Source organism: Sorex fumeus, unplaced genomic scaffold (assembly GCF_029834395.1).
Source record: "Sorex fumeus unplaced genomic scaffold, SorFum_2.1 ptg000002l, whole genome shotgun sequence".
NCBI classification, from domain to species: domain Eukaryota; kingdom Metazoa; phylum Chordata; class Mammalia; order Eulipotyphla; family Soricidae; genus Sorex; species Sorex fumeus.
This window is the reverse complement of record NW_026606059.1, coordinates 68,959,801-68,979,357: the sequence shown is the minus strand read 5'-3', so window position 1 is coordinate 68,979,357 and position 19,557 is coordinate 68,959,801. Positions and strand designations below refer to the sequence as shown.

Genomic DNA, 19,557 nt, shown 5'->3' with positions numbered 1-19,557 from the left:
TGTACTTGTTTGCTCATTGCAACACACTTCACAATAGCCAGAATCTGGAAAAAACTTGAGTGCCCGAGAACAGATGACTGGTTAAAGAAAATCTGATACATTTACACAATAGAGTACTATGTAGCTGTTAGAAAAGATGAAGTCATGAAATTTACATACAAGTGGTACTACATGGAAAGTATCATGTTAAGAGAAATGAGTCAGAAAGAACGGGATGGACACAGAAAGATTGCATTCATCTGGGGAACATAAAGTAATAAAATGGGCTGAGATTAGTACCAGGAATTTTGCTCCATGACTTGGAGGCCAGCCACACGTGCTATGGGAAGGGGAAGCTCAGATAGAGAAGGAAGCACCAAATAAAGGGTGTTGGGAGGATCCTCCCAGGATGGGAGAAGCATGCTGAAAGTAGACTATAGACCAAACGTGATTGCCACTCAATGCCTCTCTTGCAAACCACAGGACCCAAAAGGAGAGAGAGAGAACAAGGGGGAATGCCCTGCCACAGAGGCAGGGTGGGATGGTAGGTATGGGGGGTGGGAGCGATGCTGGGACCTGTGGCGGTGGAGGATGGGTGCTGGTGGAGGGATGGGTATTTGATCATTGTATGACTGAAACCCAAGCACAAAAATTTGTAAGTCTATAACTGTACCTCATGGTGTTTCACTAAAAGGCCCCTCCCGTTGATCATCGATTTGCTCGAGCGGGCCCAGTAACGTCTCCATTGGAGACTTTGTTGTTACTGTGTCTGGCATATCGAATACTCTCGGTAGCTTGCCGGGCTCTCCGAGAGGGGTGGAGGAATCGAATTCGGGTCGGCCATGTTGGCTGCGTGCAAGGCAGACGCCCTACCCGCTGTGCTATCGCTCCAGCTAATAAAAAAAAAAATAAAAATTTAAAAAATAAAAAAATACAAAACTTAAAAAAAAGAAATTGATTAACAAAAAGGCATGCAGTTCACAGGGAACTCTGTCATAAAGAACCAACCTATATATGTTTAGGTCGTGCTCTTAAAATTGCAGTGTCTGTTTGTTCATATGTATTTAAAAGTACAAGTTACATACTCCAGTAAGAGATACTAATCTAGGTAATTTTTTAGGCACTGTCTGTAGCACTGTCCTCTCGTTGTTCATCAATTTGCTCAAGCAGGTCCAGTAACGTCCTGATTGTGAGACTTGTTGTTACTGTGTTTGGCATATCGGATAATCACCGGTAGCTTGCCAGGCTCTGCTGTGCGGGCGAGATACTATCAATAGCTTGCCAGGCTCTCCGAGAGGGATGGAGGAATCGAACCCAGGTTGGCCTGGCCAGTGCATGCAAGCAAATGCCCTACCAGTGGGCTGGAGTGATAGCACAGTGGTAAGGAATTTACCTTGCATGCGGCTGGCCGAGTTGTCCCGGGTTCGATTGCTCCGCCTCTCTCGGAGAGCCCAGCAAGGTACCGAGAATATCTCGCCCACGGCAAAGCCAGGCAAGCTACCTGTGACGTATCTGATATGCCAAGAACAGTAACAAAAAGTCTCACAATCGAGACATCACTGGGCCCACTCGAGCAATTTTTTAGGCATTTAGATTAATCAGTTTGGAAAAAACCCTCTCCTTGTAAGGGAAGCCAGCAAACACTAAAATATTAAGTGAAAATGGTAGAATTGCAAAGGTAAAAGTCCAAAGACAAAAACAAAATCACAGGAATATGTTTGTGTTTATTTGGGGGATGGTGTGATGGATTGGAAAGATTTATTTTGTTTTTTACTTAAATGTTTTGGGGAGCCTTCTCAGGAATGCTCAGGAGATTTGGGGTGGGGTGGAGGGACACTCCAAGTGATACTTAAGCAGCAGAGCTGTATTGTTTAATGCCAATGGTGTCATGCTACATAGGTCCAGCAAAACTGGGAACAAAGAAGGACATGCTCACTGGTGCTCAGGAGATCAATGGGGCTGGGGAATCAAACCTTGGGCCTGGTGTATGCAAGCTATATGCTCCTGAACACTGAGCTATTTCACCAGTTTCATGTTAAACTATATTATATTTATCTTTTTGTTTTATTTTCGTGTCATACCCTGTGGTGCTCAGAGCTTATTCTTGGTTTGGCACTCAAGAATCACTCCTGGTGGTGATCAGGGGTGCTAGGAACTGAACTTAGGTTAGCAGTATGCAAGGTAAGTGCCTTATCCACTGTACTATCTTCCCAGTCCCTATTTTAAAATATTTTTCTATTTATCTTTTTGTTTGGGTGTTTGGTGGCCACAAATGGCAGTTCTCAGGTTTCATTCTTGGCTTTGTACTCAATGGTCACTCCTGGAAGTGTTCAGGTGTGCCAGGGATGGAACCAGAGTTGACCACATGGAAGGCAAGTGACTTATTCTCTGTTAGCTCTCTAGCCATCCTGATTAGGTTTTGTATTCTCTCTCTCTCTCTCTCTCTCTCTCTCTCTCTCTCTCTCTCTCTCTCTCTCTCTCTCTCTCTTTCTCAGGCACAGAGGACAACCAAGCATTTCTCAAAGAACCATGACAGGCCTAGGGTTGAACATGGGACTCCTTATATAAAGCCTGCAATCTACTTACCCTTTGAGCCATCTCCCTGAGATACTCTCTATGTGAGAGCATCTCTCACAGAGAAAAAAATTGAAGGCATTTAAGTTTTCTGATGGTGGAGGTGCACTCTATCTACAGAAAACACCATTGCTAAAGTCCTATACTGCTTATATCAAGCATGAGGGTGGGAAATAAGGTGAATGAGGTCAATGTAGAGTAAGAATTCACATATGCATGATTCAGTGAGATCGGATGATTTGAAATCTTGGAGAAATGAAGTCAAAGTTACCTGGAATACATACTTTCAATTTTTTGTTGTAGCAAATTTCATTAGTCTATAATTGGATGTTGAATCATTTTTAAGGATACCTAATTTTTCATTTTTAAATTGAGCACCCAACCACATCTTCCTAATGCAAATAAATAATAACAACACAAATGTAGCCTTGAAATGACTATAGTTTGAATGATCAATCAGAAGTCTCATCCACACAAAGGTGATATGAAAGTGAAATGGGAACTCTAACTGGATGTGACATTTACCAGGAAGATAGGAATAATTGAGGAAAGCTCCAGGAATTGCTAGCATATATGAGTATCCTAATTATAGACTATCATTGTTTAAATCTTTTTTCAAAGAAAGCTCTTCACTAAATTTCAGAAACCTAGGAAAGCATTTTTCTTTTAAAATACTTTTTAGAATTTTATTTTCTTCTTAAAGCAGTTAAATTGAAATCATTCAAGAAGAAAATTTCAGAGCAAAGTAACAGGTAAAAGTAAACATCTTCTTTAATTGCTTTCTTGTTTTAATTTTCAGCAAGTCTTAGACATTGGAAACCTTGGTGTCACTTGACATCCAATAATGTATAGTAATATAACATTAAGCCCTAAATAACAAGGTCTTTGTTTTGTTCATCTTTTTTTTTTATCATGAACATATTTGAATTGGATGATTCAGTGGAAAGGTCCTCAGTGGGCATTTTAGCAATTGTTTCTATGCCAAATTATTCATAATCAGCTTCTGAAGTGTTTCTTTTGAAGTGTACCTTTCCATCATTTATCTCAGTATCCTACACTTATTTAACAAACAAGCTACAACTATATAAAATGTCAGCCAATCCTCCTATCCCCCACTTCCTATCATTCCATTTTCTTTATGCAGAGGCTCAGGGACAGAAATAGCCAACCTAGCAATCTACTGGTGTAAAGATTAGAGGCTTAAAATACAAGGTGTACTTTCAAAGGCTTTGGTTCTCAATGACATACATTTTAACATAAAAGGACATAGTACGTTGAACACAATTAAAGAGAAAAATCTCTGCTCTTTATACTGTTCCTAAGATGAATGAATTGGGCTATTCTCTGGATAAGAGCATTCACTCTTGAATTTACCTTATCTGAACTAGAATTGAATGACTGTAATAGAAAAATAGCTTTCTCTCTCATGCTCAACATAACTAGTGAAGTTGCTTAAAACAAATCAGTCCCAAGAGTCTCAGAGTTTGCCTCTAGACCCTCTGCTCTACTATGTAGTCTGTCCTGAGAGCAGTGACAGCCCCAGAGACTAAGGGGCTGCTTTTGTCTTTCTCCTGATCATATCATTTTTGTTCTTATCCAAGAAGCAAACCTTTGTCCTACTCTGATCTAAAATGCTGTCTATATTATATAGATTCAACTGTTATTGACAAAGTAGTAAATCACTAGGTACCTAAACAAAATTGAATAAAATAATAAAACACCCAAAAATGATCTCTCCACCCTTCATAACTTAGAAAAATGTAGTTTGGGCAGTACCACTCAGGGGTAGGATTTTCTATAAACTTTTCCTCTCTGGAAACACATATTTTCCTTCACTGAAAGATAATGTCATCTATATTCTCCATGGGTGCTAAAGTACACAGCAGTGAAGTCTTCTATATTCACTGCAACACTATTCACAATAGACGTAATCAGGAAACAATCCAAGATCCTGAGAACATATAACTGATAAAAGAAACTATGGTACATCTACACAATGGAATTCTATGCAGCCACCAGGAGAAACGAAGTCATGAAATACACTTATAAATGTATGGAAATGCAGAATATCATGCTGAGTGAAATGAGTCAGAAGGAGCGGGATAGACATAGAATGATTATAATCACCAGTGGGATATATGTAAAAAACAAACAAACAAACAAGCAAAACATAGTATAATACTAATACCCAAGAACAGAAGAAATTCAGACTAGGAGGACTGGTCCACAGTGAGAAGCCTCCCTCAAGTTCTGAGGGAGAGGGTAGCTGGGATAGAGAAGCAACTATTATGACAATGATAGTTAGAAATCAACAGTATCAGTAAGAAACCCATGCTGAATGGAGGTAAAGGAACAAACATGATAACTTCAAACCATAATAAAACCACAATGCCCAAGGGGAAGAGAGAGAGAGAGAGAGAGAGAGAGAGAGAGAGAGAGAGAGAGAGAGAGGGAGAGAGAGAGAGAGAGAAGAGAGAGGAGAGAAGAGAGAAGAGAGAGAAGGAGAGAGAGGAGGAAAGAGAGAAAGAGAAAGAGAGAGGAGAGAGAGAGAGCGAGAGAGATGGTGGGAGGTGGAAGGAGGGAAACCAGGAACATTTTTGGTTGGAAATGCACACTGATGGAGGAATGAGTGTCAGAACATTGTGTGACTGAACCCTGATCATGAACAGCTTTGTACATCTCACAGTGATTCAAGTAAAAAAAAAAAGAAGGTACAGTCACTCCCTTCTTTTTATTTTTCAACTTTTGGGCCACCTTGGGATTCTCAGAGCTTAGTTCAACTATGGCAGGGCTTGAGGGACCATATGTGGTGCCAGAGATGGGACCCAGGTTAGTTGCAGGAAATACTCTACCCTCTATACTATCTATCCAACCTCCAAAGTCACTTCGTCTTTCTCATGTGAAGTCCTCCTCCTATAATCTCAAAGCCCTGGGCTCCTTTATTTTATTCCCTAATTTAACATTTCAATCCGTTTTCCTGGACTCAACTCTGGAGCTTCCACAATTATTGTAGCTTGCTTGTGTGCACATCCATAAGTTGATATTTTTCCTTTGCTTACACACTTGATGCTGTTTTGATTGCTCCATTAGTCTGAGAAGAGCCAGAAACCTACAGAGGGCTTGGGGGGTGGTATATGAAGGAGGGATGTCTCTCTTGCAGCTAAGTGCTGGTAAGTACTTTCTCTGGAGTAAATGTATCATGATCTGAGCAGCCAACAAAATAGAAGTAAGCATGCCCCATATTTGCAATCTCATAATGGAAAGCTCTTCAAATAGACTGTATTAAAATGTGGCTAATAATTTGGCTTCAACTGGCCATGATATTTCATAACAAATATGAAGTAGCTTGGCAAATTCCCCGTAAGAGATGGTTGGTTTAAATCCATTTCTAAAATATGTGATGTATTGAGTTCATCTCTACTGGCACCATCAGCTATGCTGTCCATGCTGAGACAGTCATCTGTGTTCAGAGGCTCTGGACTGTCACTCAGCTCTGCTGCTCAACTCCTAGAAGTACCCCAGTCAAACTCCTTGTGGGATTGGTACAAATTATTATATATATAATATACATGTAATATTATATATAATATACATGATGTGATATATACACATATATGCATATGTATCTATACATACAGAATCTCCTGCCCCCATGCCAGGCTGTCTTCATCAGGGTCCCCCCGGAGGGGGGCTGGTTGAGTTTCACTCCCTGCCCAGTGCAAAGCCCCAGCAGCCAAAGACTTCCAGTACCCAGCACAGCCATGCTCAAGGCCACTCTCCACATGTTCGGAGGAGCCTCATGTATGAAGGAACCGGCAGAGGAACCCAGGTGTGTGGGACCCATGGCTGAGATTTCCAAGCCTGCTCGGATCAGAACTGGGCCTCGTCCACCCAGGTCCCCAGTTTTTCAGCAGCTTGAGAGTCACACCCACAAACTTCCCCCAGCACCATGTAATCTAACTAACGGTCAAGACCTAGAGACTATAAAACAAAGCTCCTGGAAGAGAGAGATGCAGAATCTTGCACGGCAGACCCTGGCAAGCTACCCGTGGTGTATCTATTATACCAAAAACAGTAACAATAATGGGCCTCATTTTCCTTTCCCTGAACGCCACAGGGATGAATGGAGACATTATTGGTGTCCACTCGAGTGATCGATAAGCAATGGGACGACATATACATAATGTGCTTATACATATATATTGCTACTATTTCATCTATTTCACAACTGATTCAGACTGTTTTATATACAACTCACTCCCTTCCCAGAATTAGCTCCATGGCTTCTGCTCACCCACCTCCCAGAATGAATTAACCCATAGAAAGCTGAAGTTGGGCCTGAGAGATAGTACTGCAGAAGGGCATGCACCTTGCACTCTGCTCACCTGGATTCAATCCCTGGCACCCCATATGGTTCACCCAAGCTCACCAGGAGTAATTCCTGAGAACAGAGCCAGGAGTAAGTGCTGCGCATTGCCAGGTGTGTCCCCAAAACCAAGAAAAAAAAGTAAAAGAAATCTGAAACTTCCTCTAACTAGCCCAGAGACACACAATGAAAGCCACTCAAGACCACTAAACCGGTTTCTTTCTTCAGTGACCTCAGTACACACTCATTTATTAAACTAACTTTATTCTCAACTTGATTGTCTCACTCTCCTAGTAAACTCTTTTACTGACCCCAACCAAGGGAACCAGGGTTAAAGTTCCTCTCCCTTCACTACACATGTGCATAGTTATTATATAATAAATATACTCCTTGAATTATTTCTTTTATATAAAATTTCTGAATGTTTCTAAATTTAATGAATACCAGTGAACCAAAGTCATGAAATAATATATTGAACTTTGTCAAGAATGCTAAAATTCCCCAGGAGTCTGTCTCAAAAGCATCCTCTTTCTCTGCCCTGGGATAATGGACTTTGCTTCATGCTGCAGTCTAGTTTTCTCATTTCCTCATATTTTGATAATTTTACTACAGTTCTAGCTATGTTTAAGCCTTCAAATTGTCTAGTGTTGCTACTAAAATAGGAGCTTATATTTATATTTCTGTAGTTAACTGTTTAGGCAAATGTTACAAAAGTATTTGCAGAAAATAAACCTAAAAATGCAATCTTTGGGCTCTAGACTGGACATCTTTAACTCCATGACAGCATCTAATTCTGTAAATGAATGTTTTGTAAATGAATAGGAATTAGAAATTCTATCTTGCTCCACACATGTATGCTTCTTATAGTGTTCCATTTCCCCTGAGCTTTTCTCCTGCCCCTTCATCCTAAAAGATGTCCTCCTGTATTGTTTTTTAAAACCAGATCCAGTTCTTGAACAGCTGGGGAAAGAGCAGACACCAGATCCTGTGGCTACATACAGAACCTGAAGTTAAATGGCCATCTAACCATATCATCTCAAGAAACCAACTATCTTCAACCAAACATCGTCATCCCCAAAAGTTTCATTAAAGACAGATGCCTCCTGGGCCTCGTAGACCTATCTTCCTTGACTGTAGTACCATAAATTTCTTCTAACTTACCTTCCCAACCAGCCTTATATGATTCCCTAGTCCTAATCTGGAAATAAAACAGTTATTAGTAGATAAGAAATACACTATTTTCTTAAGCTGATTTCCTTTCATTATGGATAAAATTGTGTTTAGGTGTATTACTTGGGGGGGGAAGGGGAGTAGTGAGGGGTGGTCATCAATCCTGGTCTCTGTAGCAATTAGTCTTAAAGTGGCAAGCATCACAATTTAGGTTCAATTACAGTGCCCATTTATACAGCTCCCCTGAATGTATAATATTTGCATCACTCCATACTTTCCCCCACTTTTGATAGTGTCCAACTTTAATTTTCAATCCTACAATTCGGAGATAAATATCCAACTGAGGCAAAGCTGTAAAGTTAGTTTGCTCCCACAAGTTCCTCTGTCCCACCATCTTCTAAGGCTTCTTCTCACACCACTATAAGCATTCAAACCACAGAAACATGGGATTGTGCAACAGTCCCATCAATCCTGGTTGGAAAGGTGGAGAAAACTAAACTAGTTGACCATTTGCTTCATTGTAACAGAACTGCAATGAAATTACCATAAAATCTTGTATCATGTTTCTGCAGAGTACATGATACTTCCAAATAATACTACATGCACAGTCCACTATCCTCCCGTTGTTCATCGATTTGCTTTAGTGGGCACCAGTGACATCTCACAACAAATTGTGAGATTTGTTGTTACTGTTTTTGGCATATTGAATATGGCATGGGGAGCTTGCCAGGCTTTGCCGTGCGGGAAAGATACTCTCACTTGCCGGGCTCTCCAAGAAGGGTGAAGGAATAGAACTCTGGTTGGCCATATGCAAGGCAGATGCAGAGGCCCTCCCCACTGTGCTACTGCTCCAGCCCAATACTACATATAGTTTATAAAGGGGTGTAATCCCAATCCCCACTGATTGGGTGACCTTTTCTTAGGAAAATCCTTTCTCATGAATACCCATTCTCATTTTTAGAGAAGCCCTTCCTTTAAAATACCCATACTCCATCCCCTTTGGGGCAACACTGACATTGTCCACTCTCTGTCTACCTTAGAACATACACTGACTCTTTAATAAAATTTTCTTTTGCTTCACTGCATTACTTCTTTTGAAATTCTTTTTCTGGATGGAGACAAAAACCTGGACCCCAGACAGAGGTTGGAATTTTCTGTTTCCCTTTCCTGCAAATAGCGTAACATTGCACTTGCCTGAGGGTAAGACTTTCCTCATGTCTAGTTGGCATGATTTTCTAGCTGCTTATTGGAGCTGGCAAAATTTTCTTGTCTGCATTAAACAGGAGCTCACGCAGGCTTTATCGATCTTCCTGGATATCCCTCACCTGAGTCATATTCCTGCTGTCCATTTTTAATGTTTTGTTTTAGGAAATTTATTATATATTCTTTATATTAATTGCTATTCTTCAATCCCACTAATTATATTATCCAAGACTGTCAGTGGCATTCAGGAATGAGAACAAAAAAATTTTAATGTGGTTATTCCTACTTTTTCAATTTGTAGGATGGAGTTTCTGTATCTACCTTAAGAATTCCCCACCTTTTTTACCCCTAGGGCCATATGGTAAATTTCTTAATCTTTACAACTTTTAATCTAAGTCTAATGCATATGCATTGATTCATTATTTGGAGTGAAATAGATTATGTTTATGCCAGTACAAAAAATTTTATTTACTTGGTATAGTAAATTAATTGGCTTGTAGCATTTGAGATGCCCATTTTTTCTTCCATGAATTCTCTGATCATATTGTTTATCAATAAGTGGTTTGTTTTCTATTCTGTAATATTCTTTTACCTTTTATCCCTTTACAGGTTCCACATCTTCTTTGATACTACACGTTCTATGTTTTGAAATCTGTGAATGACAACTCCATTTACCACCAATTTTTCAGTAAACAGAAATGTGTTTATGCTCATAAATCTGAATAGAAAACATCATCTAAATAAATAAGCAAGATGTGCAGTCTATCTTGAGAGAAAAATATTCAAGAGGGGAGCAATAAGATGGAAGTGTTGTCAGTAGGAAAACTATCATTTGCATACACCTAAAATTATAAATAAGATGATCAGAGAAGATATGGTAAGAGGAGAGATTTGGAATAAAAACCAAATGAAAAAAAATACATCTTCCAAGAAAACTAAATGTGAAAATCTCTGAAGTAAGAGAATGACTGAGTATTGAGGGAAATGAATGTGTCTGAGCTGGAGCAGATCAAATGAAGACGAGAACACTAAGAAATTATGAGATCAGGGGAAAACAAGTAAAAGGTTATGTGAACCTACAGACAGTGTAGAGTTTGCTCTGCATAAGACAACACAACCGTTGGAGAATTCTGAGCAGCCTGGTCAATTACGTTTGCCTAACTTCAAGGGCATGAGGATAAATTGAAGCTTCTGGAGCACTGGGAGCTGGGAGATTGGAAAGAGGAGAGCACAGCACTAGTGATCTTTAAAGGAGCATTGCTTTGCCGACGTCATGGGCTTCAATTAACTGTGTAAGCTGAAATCTGACTTTTGGTCTGGTTTTGTTTTCTTTCAAATTAATCTTGAAGAGACACTTGCTGAAACTCATAGCTTATAATAACCTTTGTTAAAATAATTATCTTTTATCTTGAGGCTCACTCTATTATTTTAGATGTCTAATCATAATCATTAACATGTCAAATAACTTGATCTGAATGAACATACAAAAGTGACATAGATTTATAGCAGAAAGTGATTTAGGTATAAATTAGAACTTTCAGATAAGCTCAACTGGACCTAAAGAGTTATTTTCTCATGGTAGAATTAATCTCAGAGGGTATTGATTTTGAGAAGTAAGAAAAGCTTTAAAATAAAGTAGTTTAAGCTAAAATTTAGAGGCAAACCAGAGAGAATAAAAGACTTGGGTTAAATGGAAAGCAGTGGTAAACACTGCCTATTTCTCTTGAATTTTAATTACATATTGAAAGGAGCTTAACAATGTCATATTCTTTCTAGAAAAATTCGAAAGTTTTTAAGTAGCTGTTATAATTTCAGTGAAGTAGCTCTAAAAGAAAATAGAAAATCCAGGCTTCAATGTGCACATTATACTCACGTAAGCACTGTGGCACTTCCCCACTCCAGGTACCATTCCCTACACAGGTCAGAACAGCAGGAAAGGAGAGTTCATAGCCTGGAGAACAGATGTAGCTAATGCTAAAGCCCCAGTCAAAATTTGTTCCTTCCAACCTTCCATTAGAAATCTGGGGAGGAGCTGCACAGGTAACAGCTGCAATTACATTAAAAGCGATTAGACACAGCTGCTGAAATATCCAGGATGTGAAAAAAAGAACAACGTCATTAGAAAATGCACATGTGCTAATTTAACCTTTTGGAGGACAATATGGTGTGACATGTTTTATTCTCTTGAGAGTATTCCTGAAACATCCCTGGAATTAATCCCTCCAGGTTGCAACTATTTTTTAGCAACAAAAGGGCTACTGATCGTCAGAGATGCTCTCACAAATTCGCAAGCTGCCTGACATGTAAGGCAAGGTAAATAGGGGTTGACCTTCTCCCAGAGCACTGTAACTGATAAATTATTGGTTTAATATAAAATTATTTCCCAATGACCTTTAGACAGACCTAGAAGTTGGGCTGTCAGCCTTGGAGCAAGAAATCTGAAAGTCATTCTATGACATTTTTGAAAACACAGAACATGTCTTATTAAAATATCCAAATTGGTTCTAGTAACCAGTTAGGTTCATATGTTAAAAGTTAGTGTGAGTTTTGTAAATGCTTTCTTAAAATTTTAAACATTCATTTCATTTTCATCTGCTGCCAAAGTGATGAATGATTGTATTTTGATGACTGGCAACATATCTGAGCCCTTTCTTTGAATTGCATAAGCATGGCCTTACTATAACTAATGATGCATAAAATAGCTTCAGAAATAGAAAACTTCCATTAAACTATGTATATATACTAAATTTTTTAGCACTGTTATTCAGAATCTATAAAATAAGGAATAAGTTACACAGAGAATTTATTTGATTTTTATTGGATTCTGTGGAGGAGATACTAGATAACTCACATCTTCAGAAATATATCTGAATAAAAATAATCTCAATTTTAAAAAAATAGTGTTGAATAATATAAATTATATAATGTTGCATCTACTTTATTCTACAATAAAACAGAAAAATTGCTTACAATTAAGATTTTATTTCAAATGGGAAACAAGAAGCAAAAAATATAAATTCAGTCAATATTATTCAAAGAATCAATTCTAGATTGCAATTTTAAAGAAACAGGTTCTTTTATTTAAGGAAAAAATAATTCTTCCATAGTTAAGACTAATTTTTGTTAATATACAAATTTTGAGGGGGCAGGAGAGTAGAAAGGTAATTTAGCAGAAAGGACACTGCTCTTGTATTCAGTCAACTGAGTACCATCCCAGCACTGTTCCCTGAGGTCTGCCCTGAGTTATCCCTGAGCAGAGAGACAGTAATAATTCCTGAGTACAGTTAGCTGCGGCCAACATTCCCAACCCCAAAATTATATTTTTCTCCTCATAAAAGAATCATTTCATTCAAATAAATTAGCAAATAAACATTATAATTCATGAAGGTTATAGTTATTTCTTCTCCTCGCTGTTGTTTAAAAAAATGGCCACATTTGGTAGTGCTCAGGCTACTTCCATCTCAGTGCTTCAGGGTCACTCCCAACCTCTCTTGGGACCATGTGGTATCAGGTATCTAACTTGGGCCTCTTACATACAATGAGTGCTTTGCTTAAGCTGTTTCTTAAGTTTAACCTATAGCTCTGATTCCAACCATAAAACTTAAGCTATATCTCTGGTTCCAACATTATATTCTTTGAAATTCATGTAACAATATAAATTATGGTGGCTATTATGTATTAGAGTCCAGGATATTTTTATTGCATTCACATTCAATTTCATTTCTTACAATGTGAGATAATGTTATTATTACAATATTTGAAAATTCTAGATATTATTTTCTGTGTTTTAAAAGGAAAACTTTCCTAGAAATTTTAAACCATCAGTGAAAAAGTAAAACTTAATACAAAATACAAAATTACTCTTAATAATTACTTTAACTTGTACATAAAATATCTGGAAATTGCAAACTATGAACATTGAAGGCATCATCATACCTCGACAAGTTGGCATTACACCACTCCATGTGCCATTGGTTGTGCATGTCCTGCTTCGGGAACCATTCAACTCCATTGTGTAGCCTGGTTGGCACATGTAGGAAACATTTTGTCCAACCACATAATCATCTCCGTATCTCAATCCATTTGCTGGTATACCTGGGTCTCCACAGCTGATTACTATCAGCATTGAAAGAGACAAGCAGATGGTTAATGCGGTATGTATTTACTGGTGAAGAGAAGGAAGCATATGGCATACTTAATATACAAGTGGAGAAAATCGGTTATCATATTCATTGCTTAATCATAAAACATAAGCATTCTTAAATTACATACTGGCAATATCTAATTATGATCAGGTATGCTTATTACTGATTCTCTACATATGGTTCAGAAAATGTTATTTCTGAGAAGGGTAGGTTAATGCTGAAGAGAGTACTCTGGTGTGAGAGCCTCTTTAAAATGTACCCCGAATTCACAGAGAATCTGGAGCACAGAGTCAAAATTTCCAATATCGTATTTGAAGTTTGTAGCTTGAATTTGGGATATAAAAATAATTTTTTTTATTAGACTTGCTAGACTAAAGGTATTTTTCTACATGGTATCACTTAAATGAGGATTTTTGTTTTGTTTCTGTTAAGAGAAAGAAAAACAAAGATTATAATTTTTCCACCCCCCGCTCCCACTCCTTGGAGATAAAAGCTGTGTGGCACACTTGCCTCGTGGGATCATTTTTTGTTTCTTAAATATTCTTTTCTATAAAAGAGTAAATATTACACCAGTTAAACCCAGGTTAAATGTCACCAGTTAAACCTTAAACAACCCTGAACACTATACTATGTCTCTGGCCTTGATTTTTTATTAATAAAATGTTTCCAGTATGTTGAGGTTTCGGATAAAAGTGAAAATATAGATGAAAGAAATTAAAAACCTGAATAGCACTTTTGTCATTTATTACATGTTTATTAATTTACCATTAAAACTATGGGTATTAAATGATGTCATTCTTAATCTAATCGGTTGAGCCTAAGGTGCAATAAGACCATGAACAGCACCAGAGAGATCGTCCAGCAGGCAGGGTGCTTGTGTAGCATGCTACCTAACCAGATTTCAACCATACATGGCAAGAGCACAAACTCATAAACACACCCATGTTCACATTTCAATAAAGCCTATGAAGAGGCCTATGGCATATCTTTTCTACACTGTTGTACTCTTAGAACCTAGACTCATTATAAGAGACAAAGTACATGTTTAAGGAATAAATGACTGCTGAGTATGTAAGGAATGGGTAAACAGATCACATTTATACACAACAACATTTAATGGTTTGGATTTAGTTGGGTAGGATATTTTTCAAGAATTTTATCCCATAATTGATGTCCATTTGTCAAAATTTGCAATCATTCTAAGCAGATAACTTTGTTTTAAAAATGAAACATCCATGACATTGGCAACTATCGCCCGATCTGCCTATTGTCTGTCATCTACAAGTTGTTCACTCGAGTCATCCTAAATAGGATTGGCAGAATACTAGATGAAGGACAACCATGCGAGCAAGCAGGGTTCCGCAAAGGATTCAGCATCATAGATCATATCCACATGATAACCAAGCTCATTGAGGTTTCTCGGGAGTTCAAGATGCTGCTCTGTTTAGCGTTCATTGATTTAAAGAAGGCCTTTGATTCTGTTGAGACGGAAGCAGTCATTGAAGCCCTAGCGAATCAGGGCATTCAAGCCCAATACATCAGGATCCTCCGTGAGCTGTATTGCGGATTCACTACCAGGATCTCACCATTCTACAAAGAAGTGATCGTTGATGTCAAGAGAGGGGCTCGGCAGGGTGATAGCGTTTCACCGAAACTCTTCAGTGCCACCCTCGAGAACATCATGCGGCGACTGGAATGGGAAGGAATGGGAGTGAAGACAGATGGTCGGCAATTACACCACCTCTGCTTTGCTGATGACATTGTTTTAATAACACCAAACATCAGCCAAGCGGCACAAATGCTGGCCGACTTTGACCGTGAGTGTGGAAAGGTAGGACTACAGCTGAATCTTACGAAGACAATGTTTATGAGAAACAGCCTCATTCCTGATGCCCCATTCTCTCTCAATGGAACGACCATCTCCGAATGCAACAGCTATGTGTACCTAGGTCGAGAAGTCAACATGACAAATGACCTGGCACCCGAGCTGCGCAGGAGGAAGAGAGCAGCTTGGAACGCCTTCAAGAACGTCGAAGAAATAGCTAAGAGGACGAAGAACCTCCGGCTCCAGGCACATCTCTTTGATTCCACTGTTCTTCCTGCATTAACATATGCCTCAGAGACCTGGGCCCTACGCAAACAGGATGAGAACGCTATTCAGGTCTTCCAAAGAAGAATTGAAAGAGCTATGCTTGGAATATCACGTTTCACTCAAATGAGAGAAAGAATCTGGAGTTCTGACATCCGTGGATGATCAAGAATCAGGGACTCTGTCTCATTTGCCACGGTGTCAAAAATCAGATGGGCTGGTCACGTAATGAGATTTAAAGATGACCGTTGGACTAGAGCTGTTACCAACTGGATTCCATGGGATGTCAAAAGACTGCGTGGCTGCCCACCTACCAGATGGTCAGACTTTTTCATCAAGATCATGAATGATCTTCATGTTCTTAGAGTGAACAGATGCCATTGGGCTACACTAGCATGCGACAGGAACAAATGGAGACGTTACTGGTGCCCGCTTGAGCAAATCGACAACTAAGTGGAAGTTAAGTGACTAAGTGATAAAAATAAAACAATTAACATAGTTAATCTATGTCATTTCAAAATAATGTCTTTTACCCTTTTAAATGAGCAATACAAATATGCATTCTGAAACAACAACCACATTTTTATAACAGAATTCATTTTATTACCCAATATCCAATAGAGATTTTTATACCTTGATACATAGTTGCATATGTCTTATCTGTAATGACATAGCATTCCCTTACTTGGGTATTTGTATCATATGATTCATGTAACCAAGCCTCTATGGACCAATTACATGTGATCCTGTTGTTTGCCTTTTAGAGAGAGTGCAGCAATAGACGGGCTTGTTCACGAAGCTAAAGGCATATGCTTTGAACATGTCACGCTTCAAGACTAGAACAGATATCTACTGTAACCAAATGAAATTCCAGATACGAAAGCCAAACCATTGTTTGATAATGTTTCTCATGCTATATAACCTCATCTAATGAAAGTTGCTTCCCCTTTTTAAATGTTTTGCCAGCCTCCACATAGCAGTATTTGTTTTTGGAAGCAATGAATTCTTGTTTGAAGATGGCTGCTGTATGCAGTAGTGACACCTGTACTGACCCCCATTTCTTAGATATCTAGTACACAGTCCACTTAGCACAAATTCTCTCCAGACATCTCTAAATGTCTCCTGGAAAGCAAGATAACTCCATGGAGCTCTCTCTGTCTCTTCTGTCTCTGTCTCTGTCTCTGTCTCTGTCTCTGTCTCTGTCTTTCTCTCTTTCTCTCTCTCATTCGCTATGGAATTTAGACATTTTAGATTCATTTCAGTCTCTTTAGTATTAGTATATCCATAGCTCGCTCTCACTCTCTCTCTCTCTCTCTCTCCCTCTCCCTTTTAAAATTATTTAGGGGACAAAGCAGCAGTACAGTGGGCAAGGTGCTTGGTTTGCACACACAGGATTCGATCCCTAGCATCCCACATGATTCCCAGAACCTGCTAGGAGTAAGCCCTAATCATTGTTGGGTGTGGCCCCCAAACAAAATATCACGGTAACGGTTCTCCCATTGTTCATTGATTTGCTCGAGCGGGCCCAGTAATGTCTCCATCGTGAGCCTTGTTACTGTGTTTGACATATCCAATACATCATGGGTAGCTTGCCAGGCTATGCCATGTGGGCGAGATACTCTCAGTAGCTTGCCGGGCTCTCCAAGAGGGGTGGAGGAATCCAACCCGGCTTGGCCTGGCCAGCTGAGTGCAAGGCAAATGCCCTACCACTATGCTTTTGCTTCAGCCATAAATAAATTTACTATTAGAAAGAAAGAAAGAAAGAAAGAAAGAAAGAAAGAAAGAAAGAAAGAAAGAAAGGAGAGTGAGAGAAAGAGGGAGGGAAGGAAGGAGGGAGGGAGGGAGGGAGGGAGGGAAGGAAGGAGGATGGAATGAAGGAAGGAAAAGAAAGTTACAGTTTCTCTGTAAAATAGCATTTCTCCAAGTTTGAATTAGAAAAGTCAGTAGTATATCATTAATGGATTTGTTGTGAAAATTTTGAGCATCTGTATGTTTCTTAACACACATCCTAGTACACAGTAAACGTTCTAATATAGATTTTATGTTGTATAGCAGAAACAGCAAAAACCAAATGGGAAGAAAAGAAAGTTTTGTTTAAGTGTGATTTCCAAGTATTAATATGGTATCTTTGGTTTCTTAATTCCCCTGAGGTATTAAGATATCCCTCTACTCATTTTAATTTCATATTTTAATATATTCAATTTTATACTTTAGTTTCCCCATATGGAAAGATAGTGTGTAATTATTACAATAGATATATAAACATTTTACTTGAATTTAATCTTTTCGTTACATATTATAAAGAACTACCTTCAATGGAAATTCCATCATTCCTGTTGCTTCTATAATAGTATCACTAAATTCTGTCAATAAACTAACTTGATAAATGATTTGATATTTCAGTTTCTTGGTTTATGCATATTAATCTATCCCAGTACCCAAATTAGAGAATTCTGGCAGTCATAATTGCCTAATTATACCAATCATATATTTTAAAAGCATTCAGTATAAATTAAAGAACTCTGAAACTTTGTTTTTTTATACAATTTGGTCAGCACAAATGCGTATTATAATTATGCAATTATGCTAGAATTGTTTTCTTTTGTTTTTTATTTCTGGTCTATATCAGTAATTCTAAGGGTCACACCTGGCTATTCCTGTTTCTGTGTTCATGGATTACTCCTGGCAGTGCCAAAGCACCAGATGTGCACAGGAAATCAAACTGAAGTCAGCTGCATGTCTCTGACCTCTATGCTATAGCCTCTAATATAAGTTTTAATTGAATAAAATTTCCACTGAAACCCTCCTTGTATCCCTTAGGAAGTGGTTAGATTTGGTTTTGCTTCTTTATTGTTACAGGGATATTGGTAATATTTTTTCCTATGAAATAAGCCAAATGTTAAATATTCTGCTTTTAGGTAAATAAGTTGTTATTAAATTCTAATTTTTGTAATATTCTACTCAACACAATATTTCTCCCTGAATATAAAGGAATTTTCTTGATATTTTGATAACTTGATATATCTTTGATATCTTGATATTCTGTTTAATTGGTTTTTTAAACTTGATTAAAATTCTTAAGAGTATAAGGAGAAATTTAATCAAAGATAAATTTGTCTTAACTAAAATTGGAGCACTCAAATAAAAGAAACAAATGCAATAATTATTTATGGTTGGAAAAAAGTGCGTTACTACTCAAGTCAGAAAACTTATTTTAATCTTACTACATATTCATTTTGCTCGAGCGGGCCCAGTAACGTCTCCAATGGAGACTTTTGTTGTTACTGTGTCTGGCATATCAAATACTCTCGGTAGCTTGCCGGGCTCTCTGAGAGGGGCGGAGGAATCGAACTCGGGTCGGCCATGTTGGCCGCTTGTAAGGCGAACACCCTACCCGCTGTGCTATCACTCCATGTTATAATAATTATTGATACTACAAGAAACTTTGTGATATCCTTCATAAAACAGCAAGTCTATCTCTACTTATCTTTAAATGGAACTCATGGTAAAATCTGTATACTAAAAGATAAAATAAAATTCATAAATATGTTTCAGTCAGTCAAGAAAATGACTCATTCTTTTGGGGGGCTTGGCACACCTCCCTTTCTCCAGCCCCCATTCTCCCCTGAAGAATTCTCTCCATCCTACTGGAAATTGGTTCTCAATCTCTGGGGGAAAAGCACCCTCATTCACTGCTGGTGGTAATATCTACTGGTTCAAACTTTTTTGAAAATATTTGGCTTACGAATTGTGCTTCCATATGACTGAACAATTCCAATTGTGGCATCCATTCCAAGAATACAAAAACTCTACACAGAAATGGCATTTTCAAAGGGTGAAAACCCTTTCACTGCAGTCCTATTCACAATAGTTAAAACCTGGAAATAACCCAAACTTCTGGACTAATAGCCCAGATCACTGGAAAAAGAAACTATGGTATATACACACAATGGAATGTTACTTGGTAATGAGAAAAGATGAAATAATTTTTCTATAATGTGGATGGATCTGGAAAGTATCATTGCTGAGAA

The 19,557-nt window shown here is 38.3% G+C and overlaps 1 protein-coding gene across 2 annotated transcripts in view; it reads right to left on the bottom strand.

The window, feature by feature from the left end:
• The window catches only part of CSMD3 (CUB and Sushi multiple domains 3), a 1,250,820-nt gene that overhangs the window by 35,268 nt on the left and 1,195,995 nt on the right, over nucleotides 1-19,557 (bottom strand). For both annotated transcript variants that reach the window (XM_056128239.1, XM_056128292.1), the window contains 2 exons: nucleotides 13,229-13,408; nucleotides 11,166-11,339 (listed from right to left, as the gene is read on the bottom strand). In XM_056128239.1, the coding sequence (XP_055984214.1) occupies nucleotides 11,166-11,339; nucleotides 13,229-13,408 (354 nt within the window). The remainder of the gene's footprint in view (nucleotides 1-11,165; nucleotides 11,340-13,228; nucleotides 13,409-19,557) is intronic.